Source organism: Anguilla anguilla, chromosome 14 (assembly GCF_013347855.1).
Source record: "Anguilla anguilla isolate fAngAng1 chromosome 14, fAngAng1.pri, whole genome shotgun sequence".
NCBI lineage: Eukaryota > Metazoa > Chordata > Actinopteri > Anguilliformes > Anguillidae > Anguilla > Anguilla anguilla.
Window position 1 is genome coordinate 17946330 of NC_049214.1, and position 17775 is coordinate 17964104.

Genomic DNA, 17775 nt, shown 5'->3' on the forward strand with positions numbered 1-17775 from the left:
AGGAAGTAGATTGGAAAAGCCAATTGTCTCATGTCAATTTTCAATTTGATCTCATTTCACTTATTCAAAAATTACGTGCTATTGTTGACTATAAGAACATAGTATTTATTGAATGTGGGTCCTATGTAAAAGGGGACTAGAATCCAGTCTATCATAATAAAAGGCACAGGCGTGCACTATACATTAATGGTGGTGAACGTGTTAAAGGAAGACGGTTGAATCGACTGTGATGATCACTTGCTGAAGCAGATTGTCTTTTGTTTGAACCTACACATTCAGACCTCAATGCAGCGAGCACATAAAGAATGCATTTTTTCAAACTGAAAAAGAGACACATTTTGTGAAGGGAAAGAAGGCACTCGGCTGACTTTTAGTGAAATCTTGACACCAAATGGCATCCTTTATTGTATCAAGAAACAATTGTTTACAAATCAGTTAACAGAAAATACATTTTTTTGTTGCAAACTACAACTTTGCAGGTAGGTCACTTTCTTACAGATATCTTATTACATTTCATCTATAGCCTAGTTTATAAAACATGACAGTAAGAACTGACACTGTCCAATGCTCCTCACAAAGCATTAGAGATGTCACAACATCGCACCAGATGGGGACACTACAAAACAAGCTCTCCTTTACAATTGCCATTTTCTTAACCCTATACCCTAAACCCCAAGGATACTCAGTGTCTTGACTATCTTGTCCAGACTATCTTGTATGACAATACAAGTCAATAAATAATGATTTATATAGACTCAATATTTATGTTATTCAAGGGTTGTCAAATATCTCCCATTTGTTGTATTTATAAATTTCCATATATTTATATTTATCTCCAACTCAGTAACACTGAGTACCATAGGTGCGTGTATGTATGACTTCTAAATGGGGGGGGGGGGGGGGGGCTTGAAGTGGTTGTGACATCTCTTATTGGCATGACATGCTTAAGACTTAAGATTTCTGAAACAAAATCCTGCTTACGTGAACACATTATTTACAGACCACCAGCCACAGCTTGTTCATTTTAAACAGGCTATGACCGACATTGAGATCCACATGGATGAAGAGGATTGACAATTCTTAAAACTTGCCTCTGCCAATCCTCAAATAACTTGGCCACTTGACCATTTTTCATTACAGGTTAAAAGAGCAGGCACAGGATTGTAAAAGGATCGTAGCCCTGACCTTCGAATAGATCCCAGCTGCGAGTTACTCCCGTGCTCATCTCAGTTTACCCAGAGTGAACCCCAAGGGTGAGTCAACAACCCTGTGTCCTCACAAGCAGCGTCCACTCATGTCACCATGGAGACCAACTGTAGTGACTGAAACAGGCTATGACAAATCCAGGGGTTTCTTTCATCCACACGGCAAGAGAAACAACATACAAACTGCCACCCATCTAATGTAGCCTCTGGATCACTGACATTGCTCAGAACCAGGCTAATATTGAAAGAAAAAAAAAAGTGTTTTTTTTTTTTTTAAGCGATAAAGAGGATCATTATATTAACCGAAGTGGCAGTACAGTACTCTACAAGAGGAACAACCATCGTCCATCCAGCCATTTTAAGACATAATATTGACCATCTACTTTATTGGTACAGATATGAGTAATAAGACCTTAGCTTATGGACTCTGGCTCCGTCAATATGCGAGAAAAAAATCTAGTTTCTGTTAAAAGACAAATATAAATCTAAATAATACTGAAACTTAAAAAATGTGTCTCGTAAAATATACAAAAAACAAAAACATTCACTTTTTACACAAGATTATATAGCATCACAATAAACTTAAAAATGAAAAATAAAATTGGTGCACAATCCAATTAATAAAGTAACAATTTAAGACACCAATAAATACCCAGTGTTTACATAATCAGGAATCTTTCTGTTATACTGCAGACAAAAGCACTAACATAAAATAGACTACATTCTTCTTCTACAAAAGCTACTCCTCCACATGGTCACAGGCCTCAGTCTTTGGCCCCCGAGATTCCTTTAGCAGACAACACAATGAAAAGCATAAATAAAAAAACAGCTTCTTATTTCCAAAGTAAAATATAAAGAACATAAATAAATACAAAATTAATGCAACATAATTTTTATCGTTAGTATAAAATCATATAAAAAAGGGATCCTTCAGTCACATCAGTTGTTCTTATTTTCCCTCTGCTTTTTATGAGATTTTGCATTTAAGAGTTCCTTAAATTTTTACAAAATCTCAAGCAGTCCACCGTGGCGTGGGAAGACTGCAACCTCCCTACTTGAACTGGTCCGGAATATGTCCAATCTGAGACTGCATACTTGTTGGAGGACTGGAAATACCTTCTGACCAATCAGACATATTGGAATGTGGGGAGGAGCTTGACCATTGGTCGGGCGACCCTGGGGAAGGGGTTAGAAAGGGGTGGTCAGGCACCTGCAGCTGATGGTTGGGGGTGTTGTCCATAGGGGCGGAGTAGCTGTGCTGAGAGGGCGGGGTGAGGAACTGTGTACTGGGCATGGTCTGGCTGAGCGAGGAGGACAGGATCTGGGTCTCCTGGGGCAGGATGGTGTGGATGGGCATGGTGCCGCCCGACCCCGGCTGCAGGTCCGAGCCGCTCAGGTCAGTGCTGATGAAATTCTGGCCGATGGGGTGGCCGCCGGTCGTGCTGTTGGAATTCTGGTGCTGCAGCTGGATGCTCTGCTGCTGCTGCTGCATCTGCTGCTGCATGCTCTGCTGGTGCTGCATCTGCTGCATCTGCTGCGCCTGCAGGAGGTGCGAGGGCGTGCCCAGGCGGGTGCTCTGCAGGCCCTGGTAGCTCATCATCTGGGACAGGGTGGTGGTGGGCAGGCCGTTGTGCAGCGAGGTCATCATGCTGTGCTGCAGGGAGGGGCTGGCCTGGTGCAGGCTGCCCTGGCCCCCCGCGCTCCTCAGGGGGTTGAACTGGCCCTGCTGCCCCATGCCGCCGTGCATCCTGGGAAGCCAGTCGCACTGGCCGTTGACGGCCCCGCCCGCGCCCCCCATGGCCAGCGTCATGGAGCCTGAGCTGCCGGGGCTGGACACCGGCAGGTGGGAGAGGCGGGGCGGCACCGAGTCGAACTGCATCCGGCCCAGGTCCTGCTTGCCGGCCAGGCCCAGGTGGCCCACCCCCATGTGGGCGTCGGACATGCCCTGCAGGTGGTTGAGCTGCACGGAGGGGGACTGCTGGAAGGGCGAGGCCATCATGGGCGGGGACGCCACGTCCGACATGTAGCCGTGCGGCGACTCCAGCGAGTCGACGGGCGAGAGCACGGCCGAGCTGTCCAGCAGGCTGCCCTTCCCGTCCGGCGCCTTCTTGCGGCGGGCCTTCAGGTCCTTGCCGTCCTTGCAGGCGATGCCCTTGGAGCCGGGCTTGCGCGCCTTCTTGCCCGGGGCGGAGGGCTTCATGCTGTTCAGGTAGCTGTTGGGCGAGCACAGGGGCGGGGACAGGGTGGCGCCCATGTGCCCGTTGTGCACCGGCGGGCTCCGCACCAGGTTGTACTCGTCCAGGAGGCGCACGATGTCGTGGTGCATGCGCTCCTGGGCGATGTCCCGCGGGAGGCGGTCCATGTGGTCCGTGATCTCGCGGTTGGCGAAGTGGTCCAGCAGGACTTTGGCGGTTTCGTAGCTTCCCTCTCGAGCAGCCAGGAACAGGGGCGTTTCCTCCTGCAAACCAGAGAAAAGCCCATGAAAACGTGCTCAACATTAAAAATAACATCATCTTTATCACAAGCGCCAGCATTATCATTGCCACTTAGACACAATTACAAAGGCAACTTACAATTCATGAGATCAATACAGAAAACACAACTTCAACCAAACTATAATTTAAAAAAGTTATTGCATTATTGATAATCTGTGCATATTATATGATGCAAGACTTACTAGGTAATAATGAGACATACAGACATGTAATTTTGGCTGCATTGTACTTGTTATGGTTTTGAATAGGTATTTTCATCATGCCACATTGGTACTGTAATTAGCTCTGGAAAGAAGAGTCTGCCAAACAGACAGGCATTACAGTATGAGGACCCTGAAGGTGAGAGTGAGAGGGAAGCAGGGGGCTGAGGGCTCCTCACCTTGTTGTTCTGCATGTCTTTGTTGGCCCCGTTCTTCAGCAGCACCATGGCAGCGTCCACGTTGTTGACGGCCGCAGCCCAGTGCAGGGCGGACTTGCCTGGAGAGACACACACACGTGCAGGTTTGAGATCAGACTCAGGGAGGACCTTAAGAAACACCCGCCCAGCAAAATCAATGCCCCCCTCTGCCTTTGAACCGGGCCCCGCGGCCGCCCGCTCTGCGGACCGAGGATCGAGCGGGCCGGCTGGCTCACCGAAGTCGTCGATGGCGTTGACGTCGGCGTGGCAGTTGATGAGCTCCTCCACCATGCCCTCCACGGCCAGCCTGGCGGCCAGGATCAGAGGGGTGGTGCCGTCGTGCATGCGGGCGTCCAGGTCCGTGGCTCGGTTCCGGATCAGTATCTGCAGGAATCCGAGGTTCGACGTTACCGCTGATCACGAGCTAAATTACCCGGAGGTGCGCTAAAGCTAAATCAAGAACACCGCGCATCTGTGTTTTTACGGTGCCAAACAAAACTTCTGAGGCAGGCAGGAGGTTCAAAGGCAGAGAATCTTTCAATCTTTCAATTTTGACTTCTATATGCAGGAGCTGTGCACCTAGAGCAAAATAAAATAAAACACATGGTACAACTGGTATGAAACAACTTTTTAGCCTGATTCTCTCACATGACATGGACATAGATAATACTGAACTGAGCCCACCAACTCTACTGAGGGCAAATGGCTTAGGGCCGTACTTCACGCCCTGCAGACCACACTGCGTGGGCGTAATGACAGGCTCGTGAGCGGAGAGCTGGCTGCAGCAGCCCTGCGTTCTCCTGCGCGCGGCGGGCCGCAGTACCTGGAACACGCCCTGCGCGTCCGCAGCCACGGCGGCGTGCAGCGGGGTGCGGCCCATGTTGTCCTGGACGTTGGCGTCGGCGCTGGACTCCAGGAGGCGCTTGGCGGCGTCGGAGCGGGCGTAGCGGGCGGCCAGGTGCAGGGCCGTCTCCCCCGTGCGGTCCGTCTGGTTGTGCAGGTTGGCGCCCTGGTAGATGAAGTCGGAGATGACGTTGGCGGACGCGTCCTCCTCTTCCTCGCTGTTGCCCGTCTCCAGGCCGCCGCCGCTGCAGGAGGCGATCATCAGGGGGGTGAAGCCATCTGCGGGGGGAAGGGGGGGGGGGGGGAGAAAACGCACATCAGCACCAGAGGAAGAAAATCAGGGCTCTGACACAGCGCCAAGAAGCTCAACTTGTGAGGATCAATGGAAAGAACAGACAGCCCAGACTGATGTTTGATTGGTCTGCCCCTGTGAGTCCGCTGGGCTCCTGCCAGCAGCAGGTCTCTCCGCTCCTCTTGCAGAGCTGGGGGAGAGGCTGCAGCCCTTTCACACCCGGGCGGCTGCTAGCGGGAGCATTATCCCGTCTGAGCACCGGCTCCGCCTGTCTGCGCTGACGGCCCGTCTCTTCAAAAGAGCCCGCACTTCCCACAGCTCCCAGAAGCCTCGGCTCCGAGCGCATCGATCCGGCCGCGGAGCCCACGCCAGAGCGCCGGAGCGCCAGAGCAGCATCGGGGGGGGGTTACTTAACAAAATGTTTATAGCCATATTGTTTTATTAATAAAGCACGGTGAGGGGGGCGGGACGGCGGAGGGCGCTTCGTTAACCCCGGCCCGCGCGGCGGCTCTCCCAGGGGAGCCCCAGCCTTCAGCCTCGCCGCTTTGAAGTGCAGCTCCGCGCCCTCAGGGCTCCGGGCATTAACTACTCCAACACCCGCCGCACGCGCTCGCTCGCTCGCTAGGCAACCACCGCCGACGCTCAGAGGCTGCTCACGCAGTCAGGGCAGGCGTCGAGCGCTGCTCGCCTTCTGAGCCCGGCAGAGCACACGGCGTCAGCACCTTCAGCGGCGAAGGGCAGCGCGCGCACCGCTCTGACTCTGGCTGCGCGTCGCCGGCCGCAACGTCTGCGAATGCGCCGGCGCCGCTGGCTGGGCTGATTAAGAACTACACCAGGCTCAAACGGGACGTGCGCGCGCGCAAGAAGCAGGTCAGGCATTGATCTGAGGGAATTAAAAGCAGGGGGCTCACGTACCCGGGCCGCGGACGTTGACGTCCATGCAGTCGTTGTCGATTTCGCCCTGGGGGGGCGTGGGGGCCATGGAGGGGATGCGCAGGTCAGCCGCGTCCAGGTGCTGCTGGGTCCACTGCCGACGGTCCGTCTGATCGTCCAGGTCCAGCATCGCCTGCTCCTCGAACTAAGGGGGAAGGGATCCGTTTACGCACACGTGCAGAGAGACCCGCTTACCCCCGATGACTCCCCCAGAGCCCTAAGCCTTCCCTCAGCAAACATCTGTGCCCTTCAAAACAGCTTCAGAGTTCATGAATTTATTTAATAATCACTAGTTCAGTTTATGAAAAATAGCTCTTAAGAGGACTTTAGGGTTTTAAGGAACATTATCCACAATAATTGAATTCCTGTTTCAGGTTCAGTAAAGAATTCGGTGTCAGACAGCAGCCCGTCTTACCCTGAAGCGCTTGATGTCAGACGGTTCCTCTCCCCACTCATTCTGGTTATCGTCCATCAGAGAAATGTCCGACGAATTCTTCAATGGTCTGTTTCATAGGGCAAAAATAAATAAATGAAATTTAATTCAAGCCTATCCAAAGGCAATGCAGACGGAAGCAAATCCACTGGTCTCCATCGTAGGTCAAGCAGTTGTACTCCGTACTCAATACTCCATACTAACGTACTCCATACTGAATACGTGTACTATGCGCCATGCTACCGTACTCCATACTGAAAACAGGTATAAAAAAGCCAATGAAAAACATAATCTTTCTCAAACAGGACGCAGAGGAAGAGCGGGGGGGAAGGGGAGGAGGAGGCAGGGAATCGGGCGCACTTACTTCAGCCCCACGGAGTCCTCGCCGACCGGCTCCCTCCTCTTCTTCTTGCTGGGCTCGCTGACCTTGAAGCCCTCGGGGAACCAGAGCTGGCCGTGCTCGCGGCGCCGCTTGCGGGACACCACCACGCCCACGCCGGCGAAGGCCAGCAGCGCCAGCCCCACCAGGACCACGTAGACCAGGTAGACCGGCGGCGGCGGCGGCGTCTCGTTCTCGCCTGCGAGAGAGGGGGACGGCATGTCAGGCGGGGTGTCCGGGGGGGCCCCCCCAGAGAGAGCCCGAATCGGCGGGGAGCGGGGCTGTCGCCGCTGGACGGGTGCCGGGGCCGGAGGAGGGGCACGGGCGCGACCTGCTAGCTTTGGCAAAATCCGGCGCAGTGGATGGGCGCGCTCGCTGGTGCCGGGAACGGCCGGACGGTTTGTAAAGCGGGGCTGCTTCATTCGCTAATAATCAGAATAGCTAACCACTTCTCCACAAAGAGAGGCGCAAAAGCCCCGCCCCCTCCTCCCTACCAGCCCAGTGCGCTGGGAGACAACTTTACCATTTCTTCTTTAAGGGAGAAAAAGGAGGGATTAATGAACTTCAAATTACTGCGCACGCTTTAAGCTGTAAAGACGAAGGATTTATTCGGATTTTCAAGATAACAAAGTCTCCCAACTTCTAGCACACTCCCGATCAATTTTTCCTTTTCTTTTTTTCCCCCACTAACGATTTTGAAATGATAAACTCTCCCCACCCAAACCCTTAGAGATGCATTAAGTCCTGGTATTACACTCAACGAGGGGAAGGTTGCAGCACTCCTTCATCTGAGAGAGAGAGGGAGAGAGGGAGAGCGGGGGTGCGGGAAGAGTGAGGGCTCTGTTTATTTACAGCAATTAACCATTTTGGAGCCCGTAGCCGGCGATTCTGAACACCCGTTCCAGGATTGATTACACACACGGGCTAATTGCATTTCTTGCATTGTTGGATATCACACAGACCTTCAAAGAGAACTGAGAATTACTCTGGAAAGGGGGTGGAGGCGGTGGGGGGGTTAGGAGCACGGAAGGTCAGGTTGGGTGGGAGGAGATGGGGGGGGGGGGGGGGGCTTCTCTCCAAGGTGTATGCACGTGTCCGGTGCGATGGGTGTTGGGGCTGCTGTTTGGGAGGAGTGGGCGTCGGGGCCGCTGCTTTAGACGGGTGGGTGGGAGGGGACAGTGTGCACGTGTCCGTACTGTGGCATCGGTCGCTCTGATAGGACAGGGACGGTTCAGTACTCACTGGTGACAGCCTCGATGATGTACGGAACGTTGAGGTTCCCGCTGGAAGCCAGCGCTCCCAGGAAAGCAGCTACGTCCGTGGCACTCTGGAAACACTCCGATGACTGCTGGTAGCACTGCCGGTTGTCAATCTCCAGGTACACCACTGACCTGCGTCGGGGAGAGGCGGTGTTACAACTCACACAACAAAGTGGAAGACCTGCCTCCGAAACATCACGTCTGGGGCAAAAGGCAAGCTTGTATCTACGGGCAACGTGACCCTCAGTGGGTGGAACCCGTTCTCTGAACCGACCAATCGTGTCACGGACTCACCCCTTGATCTGCATCTGGTCGAGTTCCCTGCGGCGACGGGCGTTGACCACGCTGTACACGCTCTTCTTCACCTTGCTGAAGACGTTGCTGGGCACCTCGGCCCAGCTGTCGGCCGAGCGCTTGATGTTGTGCTTCTTGAGCTCCTGCTCGTTGCCGTAGTAAGGGTAGACCATCAGCTCGCCCTTGCCGTCCTTGCGGAAGACCACGTTGGTGTGGAGCACGCGGCTCAGCTCGCGCAGGAAGCCGAAGGAGTTGTTCTTCAGCCTCTCCGGCAGGATGTGCACCACCAGCACCAGCCGCCCGTCCGCCAGCTTCTCCGGCATGTTGTTGGCGCAGTCCAGCCCGTCCCACTCGCACTCGGCGTTGTTGCAGCCCTGGTCGCAGTGACCGTCCGCGTAATGGTCCTTACAGTACTGGTCATACAGAGGGCTAAGGGAAAGGAGGAAATGCGTGAGACACTGGACTACAAGAGGTTCAGTTTTTTCAGTGACTATTATTTTCAATTAAGCATGACAATGATACTGTTCAATATGTAACAGCACTACAAAAAATCAACCTAGAGAAGCTTCTAGCATGTTGTACTTGAACATGCTAACGGGCCAAACAGCCCCGTACTGAACTGAACTGCACTAAAGGCACACTGAGGAGCAAAGGGGGGGAGGAAACCGCCGCCACTCACTTGCACTGGCCCTCCAGGTTCTGGCAGTCGAAGCCGTCGTACAGGCAGCCGGCGTTGTCGCACTGCCGGTCGCACTTGCCGTCGTTGAAGTAGCGCCAGCACTGCAGCGAGGCGCTGCAGTTCTTCCAGGGGTCGTCGAAGTTGAGCGAGCAGTCGCCGCCGTCCCAGCCGCAGGCGTGGTTGTTGCAGAGCGTGTCGCAGATCTTGTTGCCCTTGTGCTCGTCGCACTGCGGGATCTCGCAGCTGACGGCGATCTCGGGCGGCGGCGCGATGTCGCGGCCGAAGCCCCCAGGGAAGGTGTAGTCCAGGATGTGGCAGAGCAGGCCGTTGAAGTTGGTGGGGCACACGCAGTGGTAGAAGGGCGCCTCGGCCGCGTACTCGCAGGTGCCCCCGTTGTAGCAGGGGTTGCTGTTGCAGGGGCTGTCGGTGGGGAACTGGCACTCGGGCCCCGTGAAGGCCTCCAGGCACAGGCACCGTGGGCTCTTGTTGCCCGAGATGCAGGTGCCGCCGTTGCGGCAGTGCAGGCTGCCGCAGGACTGCGCGTCGTACTCGCAGGTGGAGCCCGTGTACCCCTGAGGAGGCCGAGGAGAACCCGTTTCAGCTCAAAACCGGGGGGCCACAGACAGACAGACAGACAGCGGCAGCTTACAGACCAAAGCTACGCATTAGTGTTCCAATGGATTAGGAGTCTTACGCAAGTGGAATTTAAGAGCACTTTTCTGACGCTCCCTGCCTGCTCAGGGGGGCGGGACAGTGACCTGCGGAGGGGAACTCACCGGGGGGCACTTGCAGATGAAGCCCTGAGGGGTGTTGCTGGCCACGGCGCAGGTCCCTCCGTTACGGCAGGGCTTCCCCTTACAGCCGTCGAACACCGTGTCACAGCGCTGCCCTGTGACGCACAGTTACCACGGCATTAACAAGGGCGTCCCTCAACAGCAAGGCTATCAACAGCCAAATGAACACACTGCAGTATCATTTTAAATACGATTAGTGGATAAGTGCATCGACCCGTGGGAGGCCAAGATATGTCAAATGAACACCAGAGCTGGTCGGGTGAGACTTCAAACCTCAAAATGGGCGGAGCCAACACCTGTCATCATTGAATCGCAGATTTGAATCGACAAGTGTTCTCACAGAGCTGAGAGAAGTTGTTAGATTGGTTCGTGCAAGTCTGAGATTGACAGTCTGAGGTAGCTCCGCCCACTCTGTGATTCACGAAGCCTCACCCGGCAGTCGGCACAGCACACCCCTGTAGCTCCGCTGCGGGAGGAGACGGGCGGCGGTGGCTGGCGGGCAGGCGGCGCGCGGCGGTGGCTGGCGGGCAGGTGGCGGGCAGCGCTAGCGGGCGGGTACCTGTGTAGCCGGTGCGGCACTCGCAGCGGTAGCTGTTGGTCAGCTGGACGCAGTTGTAGGTGCCGCGCGGGTCGCAGGGGTCGGACAGGCACTCGTTGACGTCGCCCTCGCAGCGCTCCCCCACGTACCCCGGCGGGCAGATGCACTGGTACCCCCCCACGCGGTCCACGCACTTCCCGTTGTTGAAGCACTTGGGCTCGTGCGTGACGGGGTCCGTGAAGGGGGTGCAGTCGTCCACGTTGATCTCGCAGTGAACGCCTGCATGGTGGAGGAGCAGCGTCAGAATCTCAGCAGGGCAAACGCAACATTCAACTCCAAAAAAAACCCTTCAAAATGCTCACATTCGGACAATAATATACGTAGTGGGTCGCTTTTCAAAAACTAAAATATTCCAAATGAAGGAATTTACATGCCCCAGATAAAAGACTTAGGAGAATATAAATATTTCTTTGTGTGTTTGTAAAAATCAATGTTGTATCCCTCAGGATAGATTTATAGACAGGTGCTGGGCATTGTTAAGCCCTAATTAATGAAGCGTGGAGCGAGTGAGCGCAAGGCTGTGGGGAGTGGGGGGGGGGAGGGGGGGCATGGGGGGCGGGTGCCCTGACCTTGCGCTCCCCAGGGACAGGAGCATCTGTAGGTATTGATCAGGTCGATGCAGGTCCCTCCATGCTGGCAGGGCTGGGAGAGGCACTCGTTGATCTCCAGGGAGCAGTTCACCCCGTGATACCCTGGCACACACTGAGAGAGAGAGAGAGAGAGAGAGCGAGAGAGAGAGAGAGAGAGAGAGCGAGCAAGAGAGAGAGAGGGAGAGAGCGAGAGAGAGAGAGAGAGAGAGAGATCAACGGCTGACATGAATCACACATTTCTGTCCACCTGGCTGTTTTTGCTTTCAATAATTCAAATGCCTTGCTTTCAGAGGAGAGCTGCATTAACATGAACGTTATAGCCCTGTGAAACTGACCAGGGGAAACCTTTCACCTGGATGTGGCGCAGTGGTTAGGTCAGTGGATTCCAGCCCCAGGTGGGACAGTGTCTATTGCACTGATAATTAAATGCGTGCTCCAGTGCTGGTCATATGAAACCAGTGTCTGCAGATGGACTAAACGCTGCAGTGGGGGCTCACCTCGCAGGTGTACCCCCCCAGGTAGTCTGTGCAGGTGGCTCCGTTCTGGCAGGGGTTGGGGGAGCACTCGTCCACCTGCTCCTCGCAGTAGCTGCCCATGTACCCGGCCTGGCAGTGGCAGTAGTGGGTGTTTCCGGCGTCCAGACACTGACCAGAGTTCCTGCACAAGTGAGCAATGTCCACACCTGGAGAGGACAGGGGAAGGGATTCAGGATTTTAGGTGAACCAGCCTCTATCTTACACACAGGTACACAGGGGTACACGCACGCACACGGGCATGCGCACACACACACACACACACACACAGGCACGCACACACACCTTGTTGCTTGGCCGCCACCTCACAGGACACACTGGGCACGTCGCAGTACAGGCCGGTCCAGCCGCTGTGGCACTCGCAGCTGTACGAGGTGCCCTTCTGCCAGCAGGACCCGCCGTTCTTACAGGGAGACGAGTCGCACCAGCGCACCAGGTTCTGAAACAGGAGCAGGAAACCAACCTCAGCACGTCACCCCCCGATGAGGAAACACAGCACCCAGGGCCTCAAACGGCCCCAGCAGACCCGCGTCGCCTCGCCCCCGCCCGTACCTGGCAGTTGAGTCCGGTGTACCCGTGGGGGCACACGCACTTGTATGTCCCGTAGCTGTCCTGGCAGGTGCCCCCGTTCAGGCAGGGCTTGGAGTCGCACTCGTTGATGTCATGCTGGCAGTAGCTGCCCGTGAAACCAGGCGGGCACAGGCAGGTGAAAGTGTTGATGCCGTCCACACAGGTGCCGCCGTTGAAGCAGGAGCTAGAAACGCGAGCAAAAACATCCGTTTGTGAAATACGAGTCTATCCCAGGCAGGGACAAGTAGGTAGCACCCAGGTCATTTTACAAAGCGTTATTTTGTAAAAGTGCTTAAAACATTTCTTGTGACATCCATGTCTTTGTCAGGTAGGAGTCAGGCAAAATCCCAGGCTTTAAAAGCCATCAGCACTTCTTATGAAAACCTCAGTCATGAGTGGCACTTCAGTGTGCCACCAGAGGGGGCAGCAGAGGACTAAAACAGGCAGAGTCAGGCAGAGAGTGGAGCTCATGGAATCGGTGTGTCCTGTGCAAGGCCCTACCTCTCCGTGCAGTCGGGGGTGTTGTTCTCGCAGTGGATGCCGCTGAAGCCGGAGGGGCAGGTGCAGGTGTAGCTGTTGACGCAGTCGGTGCAGTTGGCCCCGTTCTTGCAGGGGTTGCTGTCGCACTCGTTGATGTCCTCCTCGCACTTGGGACCCCGGAACCCGGGCAGGCAGGTGCAGACGAAGTTGTCCACTTGGTCCTTGCACAGGCCCCCGTTGCTGCAGGGGTCTGAGGGGAGACAGGGAGGGGAGATGGGGGCGGTGAGACAGAGCGGTCGCAGGGCCTGAGGGGCTTCGTTAAGCGCGGCCTAAAGGGGAGGGTCACACTCACTGGGCTTGCAGTCGTCGATGTCCACCTCACACTTGAGGCCACTGAAGCCTGCCCTGCACAGGCACTGGTAGCTGCCTATGTTGTTCTGGCAGGTGGCGCCGTTGCGGCAGGGGTTCTTGACACACTCGTTGATGTCAATTTCACAGGTTTGGCCTGCAAACGTAGAAGAGAGCTTCAGTGTCAACATACACATATACAATCCTGCTGAATCTACTCTGGCGCCCTCTGCTGTCACGTTGAAGAAACTGCATTTTGAGGACTAACCCCTATTTGCTCGGCTAGAAATTGAACAACAGTTAAAAGACAATGCCTCACCTTGCCAACCCTCAGGACACACACAGGAGAAGCTCTCATAGTCCTCTGACTCCTGACACACACCCCCGTTCTTACAGGGCCGAGAACTACATGGTGCCAGCAGATCTTCACATTTCTCACCTAGGAGACACATCACACATTATTTATGAGAGCATTATCTAAGGACTGGCTCACAGACAAACTGGAGTGCAGTAAATTAGCCAAAAATAAATCCCGATTATGCACGTGCTGTTCTTGATTTTACAAATAAGTACATTTCCCTTTTAAAGTGTGGTCTGAAAATGGGAAGTAGCACATTTAAGAGACATGGGAAATTAAGAATACTATCTTTGGATAGTATTCTACGTTTCTATACATGTTCCTGGACACACTTTCAGTTTTCACATTAATTCTGAAAGGTTGCAGAGTTTAATTTCAAACCCCCACCCCCCAGGCAGGAAGTGCACCACGGTTTCCTGCCATTGTGTGAGCCTTTGCTGTTCTCTGAGACCAGAATCAGGAAGCAGGGAAACAGGAAATGGATCAAGCAGCAGTTCCCACCCCAACACCAACAGTGCTGTATTATTCCAACCCCACGTTCGTGTGGATTTTTCCAAAAAGACGACACCGAGCGTAAAAAAATCTCTGTGCCGAACCGGTCCAAGTGTTTTCTCAAACAATAGAGATAGGAAAGAGAACACGAGGAGAAAAATATTTGCTGCCATTAATGAAAGGTACATGTCCGTACACAAACCCAAAACCTCAGAGGTGCACGCAGTCAATGGGAAGTCGTTCTGCTGAGGTTTAGGTCTTTGGCTTCACTAAAAAAACACAAAACACTGCACTCCCATGCCTACTGTTCCCAGAGTATGCAAGCCCCACAGCAACAAAATGCACTCAGGTCAAAGACGAGCATATCAAGGCCCCACAAAACATGTTGTCACCGCAACTACAGCAGAAACTGGAAGACTGTTAAAACATAATGATAACAAACCAGCGTACCAGTATAAGGCAGCAAGCAGTTGCACTTATAGCCGGCAACATCGTCAATGCAGGTCCCCTGATTCAGGCACGGGTTGGAAGCACACTCGTTGATGTTAGTTTGGCAGTTAGGACCTACGGTGAAAGGTTGAGAGAGCACACGGGTTAGAGGGGGCATCTGGGGGCCGGGCGCGCGGTCACACACGAGCATTGTGGGTACTGACCGCTGAAGCCCGCGCGGCAGGTGCACACGTAGCCGCTGGTCATGTCCTTGCAGGTGCCGCCGTTCATGCAGGGGTTGGACTCGCACTCGTTGTTGTTGATGTCGCAGTTGGGGCCGCTCCAGCCAGAGTCGCACAGGCACTTATACCTGAGAGAGGGGGAGACGGACGCCTCCACATTAGCACCCGTGCAGCACGTGCCTTCAGTGATATTAAACGACAATCGGGAGAGGCGCGGACGTCCGTCTTCGCCGCGTTCCCACTCACCCGTTGACCTGGTCCTCGCAGTGCCCGTGGATGCAGGGGTTGCTGATGCACTCGTTGACCTGAGAGAGGCAGGTGGTGTCGTGGTAGCCCTCGGGGCACATGCAGGTGAAGCCGTTTATGCCGTCGACGCAGGTGCCGCCGTTGTGGCAGGGGTTCAAAGCGCACTCGTCGATGTTGATGTTGCACATCGTTCCTGAAAACGAACGCGAAGACATCAGCATCGCGGCTTCCACAGACCCCTCCTGGCCAATAAGGAGTCAGGAAGCTTTTCAGAGTTCAACTTATCAAAAGAAGAAAATGGGCCCCCTGCTGGCCATTACTGGTATACCCCTTCTTCCGCTGAGGCCGAAACACAGAAACGTTTATCAGTCTTAATTAAATCGTTGGGTTCGTTGATGGAGCAGGGGGAGTGTTCACAAGCTCAGACTTGAGCTGCAGCTCCACATAAGGCCAGAACAATGATGCTAACAAAGACAATAGCTGAGGTAACGGATACAGTCCCTCGCTGGAGGTCTGTTCACAAGGACAGAGGGGGGGAGACCTCATTTTACACTAGACTGAACAGCAATTAACCCAACCCCCACCCCTTCCTCTTTATTAATAAAAAATGGTAATGGCGGTGGGTCACTTCATAAATTACAATGCACTTTTGTCACAGATTTGAATCCCTCCAGGTTGTGAGAAAGCGAGGAGCTGCTGGGGGGGGGGGGGGGGGGGTGTGCGGGGGCTGGAGGTGTAACTCTACACACAGGCCTGCAGTGGGGCTAAAGAAAGGCTCCATTGAGGATGAGAGAGGGGGGTGGGCGGAGTTCTGCTGCCCGCTGGCCGTGGCAGGGGTACGAGGCAGGTGAGGGAGCCCGGCTCAGCCTCCACCACCCCGCCACTTGCCCCCCAACCCTCCTCCACCACCGCCCCACCCAGCAGCTGAACCAGGCCCCTGCAACACGATCCCCATGGGAATCGGCCAATGGGAGCGGCATTCAGGGATTGCTGCGGTTCAATTAGGAGCCTTTCATCTGGAGCATTAAAGCTGATAGAGATTACAGACGCACACTCCTGATGACAACACCGCCAGCCGGACCCCCAGCCCTCAAACGTCCTACTGGGATAAAGTACCCAAGTACACAAGATATTTCCCCTTTGTCACGAAAAACCAGCAAAACCTGTTTGAAAAGCATCATTTTCCTACGGCGTAAGGGTCCAGAAATAAAATCTTTTTTGTCTCTGCTAGAAATACTATTCTCTTGAAGCCTCATAATATCAAGTGGGCTTAAAAAAAAGGTTTCAGCTGTCTTTAAAGAGCCAACCAACTTCCCCCTTTTAAAAGATCGCCTTTCAAGCTTTTTAAAATCCAGGCTTCATTAAATCTTTTCAGTAAATGAACAAAGCCGAGGCTTGCCTGTCTATGCGCCAGATTGGAGACTGGGAGTCACTGTTCCTTCACCTGACACAGGTAAGCCGAGACCAGCCTGCTGCCAAGTCAGCTCGCCAGCCACCTGTCTCCTCACACCCCTGAGACCCCCCCTCCCCCCCCGGCTCCTGCCCCGCCCCCGCCCCACACCCTCACCTGTGTAGCCAGGCTCGCAGGCGCACTCGTAACCGTTGATTTTGTCGATGCACTTCCCATAGTCACACGGGCTGTTCTTGCAGTCGTCCAGGTTGGTTTCGCAATTGAACCCTGAGGGCGCAGGCAAACGATGACATCAGTGTCTTTTGATTCGTAGAAAACACACGGAGAACATTTAAATAACGAAGAATCCCACAACATTCCCTAAGCTGCCATGTTATAACTGTACGATAACTATGATAACTGTACGTGTATGCAGTGCGCTCAGTGTTATGGGTTTATGGGAACCGTAGTGTTCAGACAGAGCGCTGGCTGAGGGGCGTGCGAGTAGGCCGCGCCGCTCACCTGAGGTGCCCTTGGGGCACGTGCAGATGTAGGAGTTCTCTCGGTCCTGGCAGGTGCCCCCGTTCTGGCAGGGCTGACTCTGACACTCGTTGATGTTGGTTTCGCACAGGCGGCCGGTGTAGCCAGGTCTGCAGTAGCAGGTGAAGGTGGCCAGGCCGTCCTTGCAGGTCCCGTAGTGGCAGGGGTCCGAGTAGCACTCGTTTATGTCCGTTTCACAGTGAGGCCCTGAGTAGCCTGCGTCAAACAAATACAAACGTGAGGCCTTTTTACTTTGCCTGCGGACTTAAGACGAAGCAAAGCCGGCACATTTGACTGCATCTCCCCCCGTACCTTCTGTGCACTCGCAGGTGTACTTGTTGGGTCCGTCAGTGCATTTGGCCCCGTTCTTGCAAGGCGTGCTGGCGCACTCATCAATGTCCACCTGGCACAGGTTCCCAGAGAATCCTGGGAAAACGAGAAGGGCGGGAATGACATCAGGGGACATTCAAAGCTCAGCCAGCCCTGAGCAGACTCTCAGGAGCAACTAGATGCAGGCCACACTACAGCGCTGCGTAACCAGGAGGAAATGAGCGCAAGATCTACAGACCCATTCAGGCTTCTGTACAACCCCAAGCTTTTTATCTTCCCTTTTTGCTCTTTGAAAAGTGGGGTCTCAATCTGATTTTTTTTATTTAAGTAGAAGAAAACAAATTCCAAGGCCTTCATAACGAGGAACACTAGACAAAGGGACAACTGTCTTTTCAAACCAAAGAGGAGATGAGTTGCTTTCCCTTTGTCCCTCAAACTTTTACATCACAATGTGCATTCTCCCACCCCTCGCATGGAATGCCTGGCAGAAAGGGCCCCGCTTGACCTCTGACCCCTGTTATTCAAACCGCCTTTAAAAAACAGCAGCAGGCTTTCTCTTTCCATTAGTTCTTCTTATGGTTCACTTTAATTGGGAGTCCGATATTTAGACCGTACATTTCTCAACC

The 17775-nt window shown here is 53.9% G+C and overlaps 1 protein-coding gene across 1 annotated transcript in view; it reads right to left on the reverse strand.

The window, feature by feature from the left end:
* Window positions 1-364: 364 nt before the first annotated feature.
* notch1a (notch receptor 1a) overlaps window positions 365-17775 on the reverse strand; it is a 36190-nt gene continuing 18779 nt past the window's right edge. The window contains exons 10-34 of the mRNA XM_035390735.1: window positions 17132-17245; window positions 16802-17035; window positions 16457-16567; window positions 14890-15082; window positions 14626-14771; window positions 14423-14536; window positions 13442-13561; window positions 13127-13279; window positions 12796-13024; window positions 12277-12478; window positions 12010-12163; window positions 11689-11873; window positions 11171-11303; window positions 10563-10820; window positions 9986-10098; window positions 9210-9781; window positions 8531-8959; window positions 8220-8368; window positions 6963-7176; window positions 6581-6668; window positions 6148-6310; window positions 4921-5219; window positions 4334-4481; window positions 4080-4177; window positions 365-3663 (exon numbers count right to left, since the gene is read on the reverse strand). Coding sequence (XP_035246626.1) covers window positions 2257-3663; window positions 4080-4177; window positions 4334-4481; window positions 4921-5219; window positions 6148-6310; window positions 6581-6668; window positions 6963-7176; window positions 8220-8368; window positions 8531-8959; window positions 9210-9781; window positions 9986-10098; window positions 10563-10820; window positions 11171-11303; window positions 11689-11873; window positions 12010-12163; window positions 12277-12478; window positions 12796-13024; window positions 13127-13279; window positions 13442-13561; window positions 14423-14536; window positions 14626-14771; window positions 14890-15082; window positions 16457-16567; window positions 16802-17035; window positions 17132-17245 — 6026 coding nt within the window. The 3' untranslated portion in view covers window positions 365-2256. The remainder of the gene's footprint in view (window positions 3664-4079; window positions 4178-4333; window positions 4482-4920; window positions 5220-6147; window positions 6311-6580; window positions 6669-6962; window positions 7177-8219; window positions 8369-8530; window positions 8960-9209; window positions 9782-9985; window positions 10099-10562; window positions 10821-11170; window positions 11304-11688; window positions 11874-12009; window positions 12164-12276; window positions 12479-12795; window positions 13025-13126; window positions 13280-13441; window positions 13562-14422; window positions 14537-14625; window positions 14772-14889; window positions 15083-16456; window positions 16568-16801; window positions 17036-17131; window positions 17246-17775) is intronic.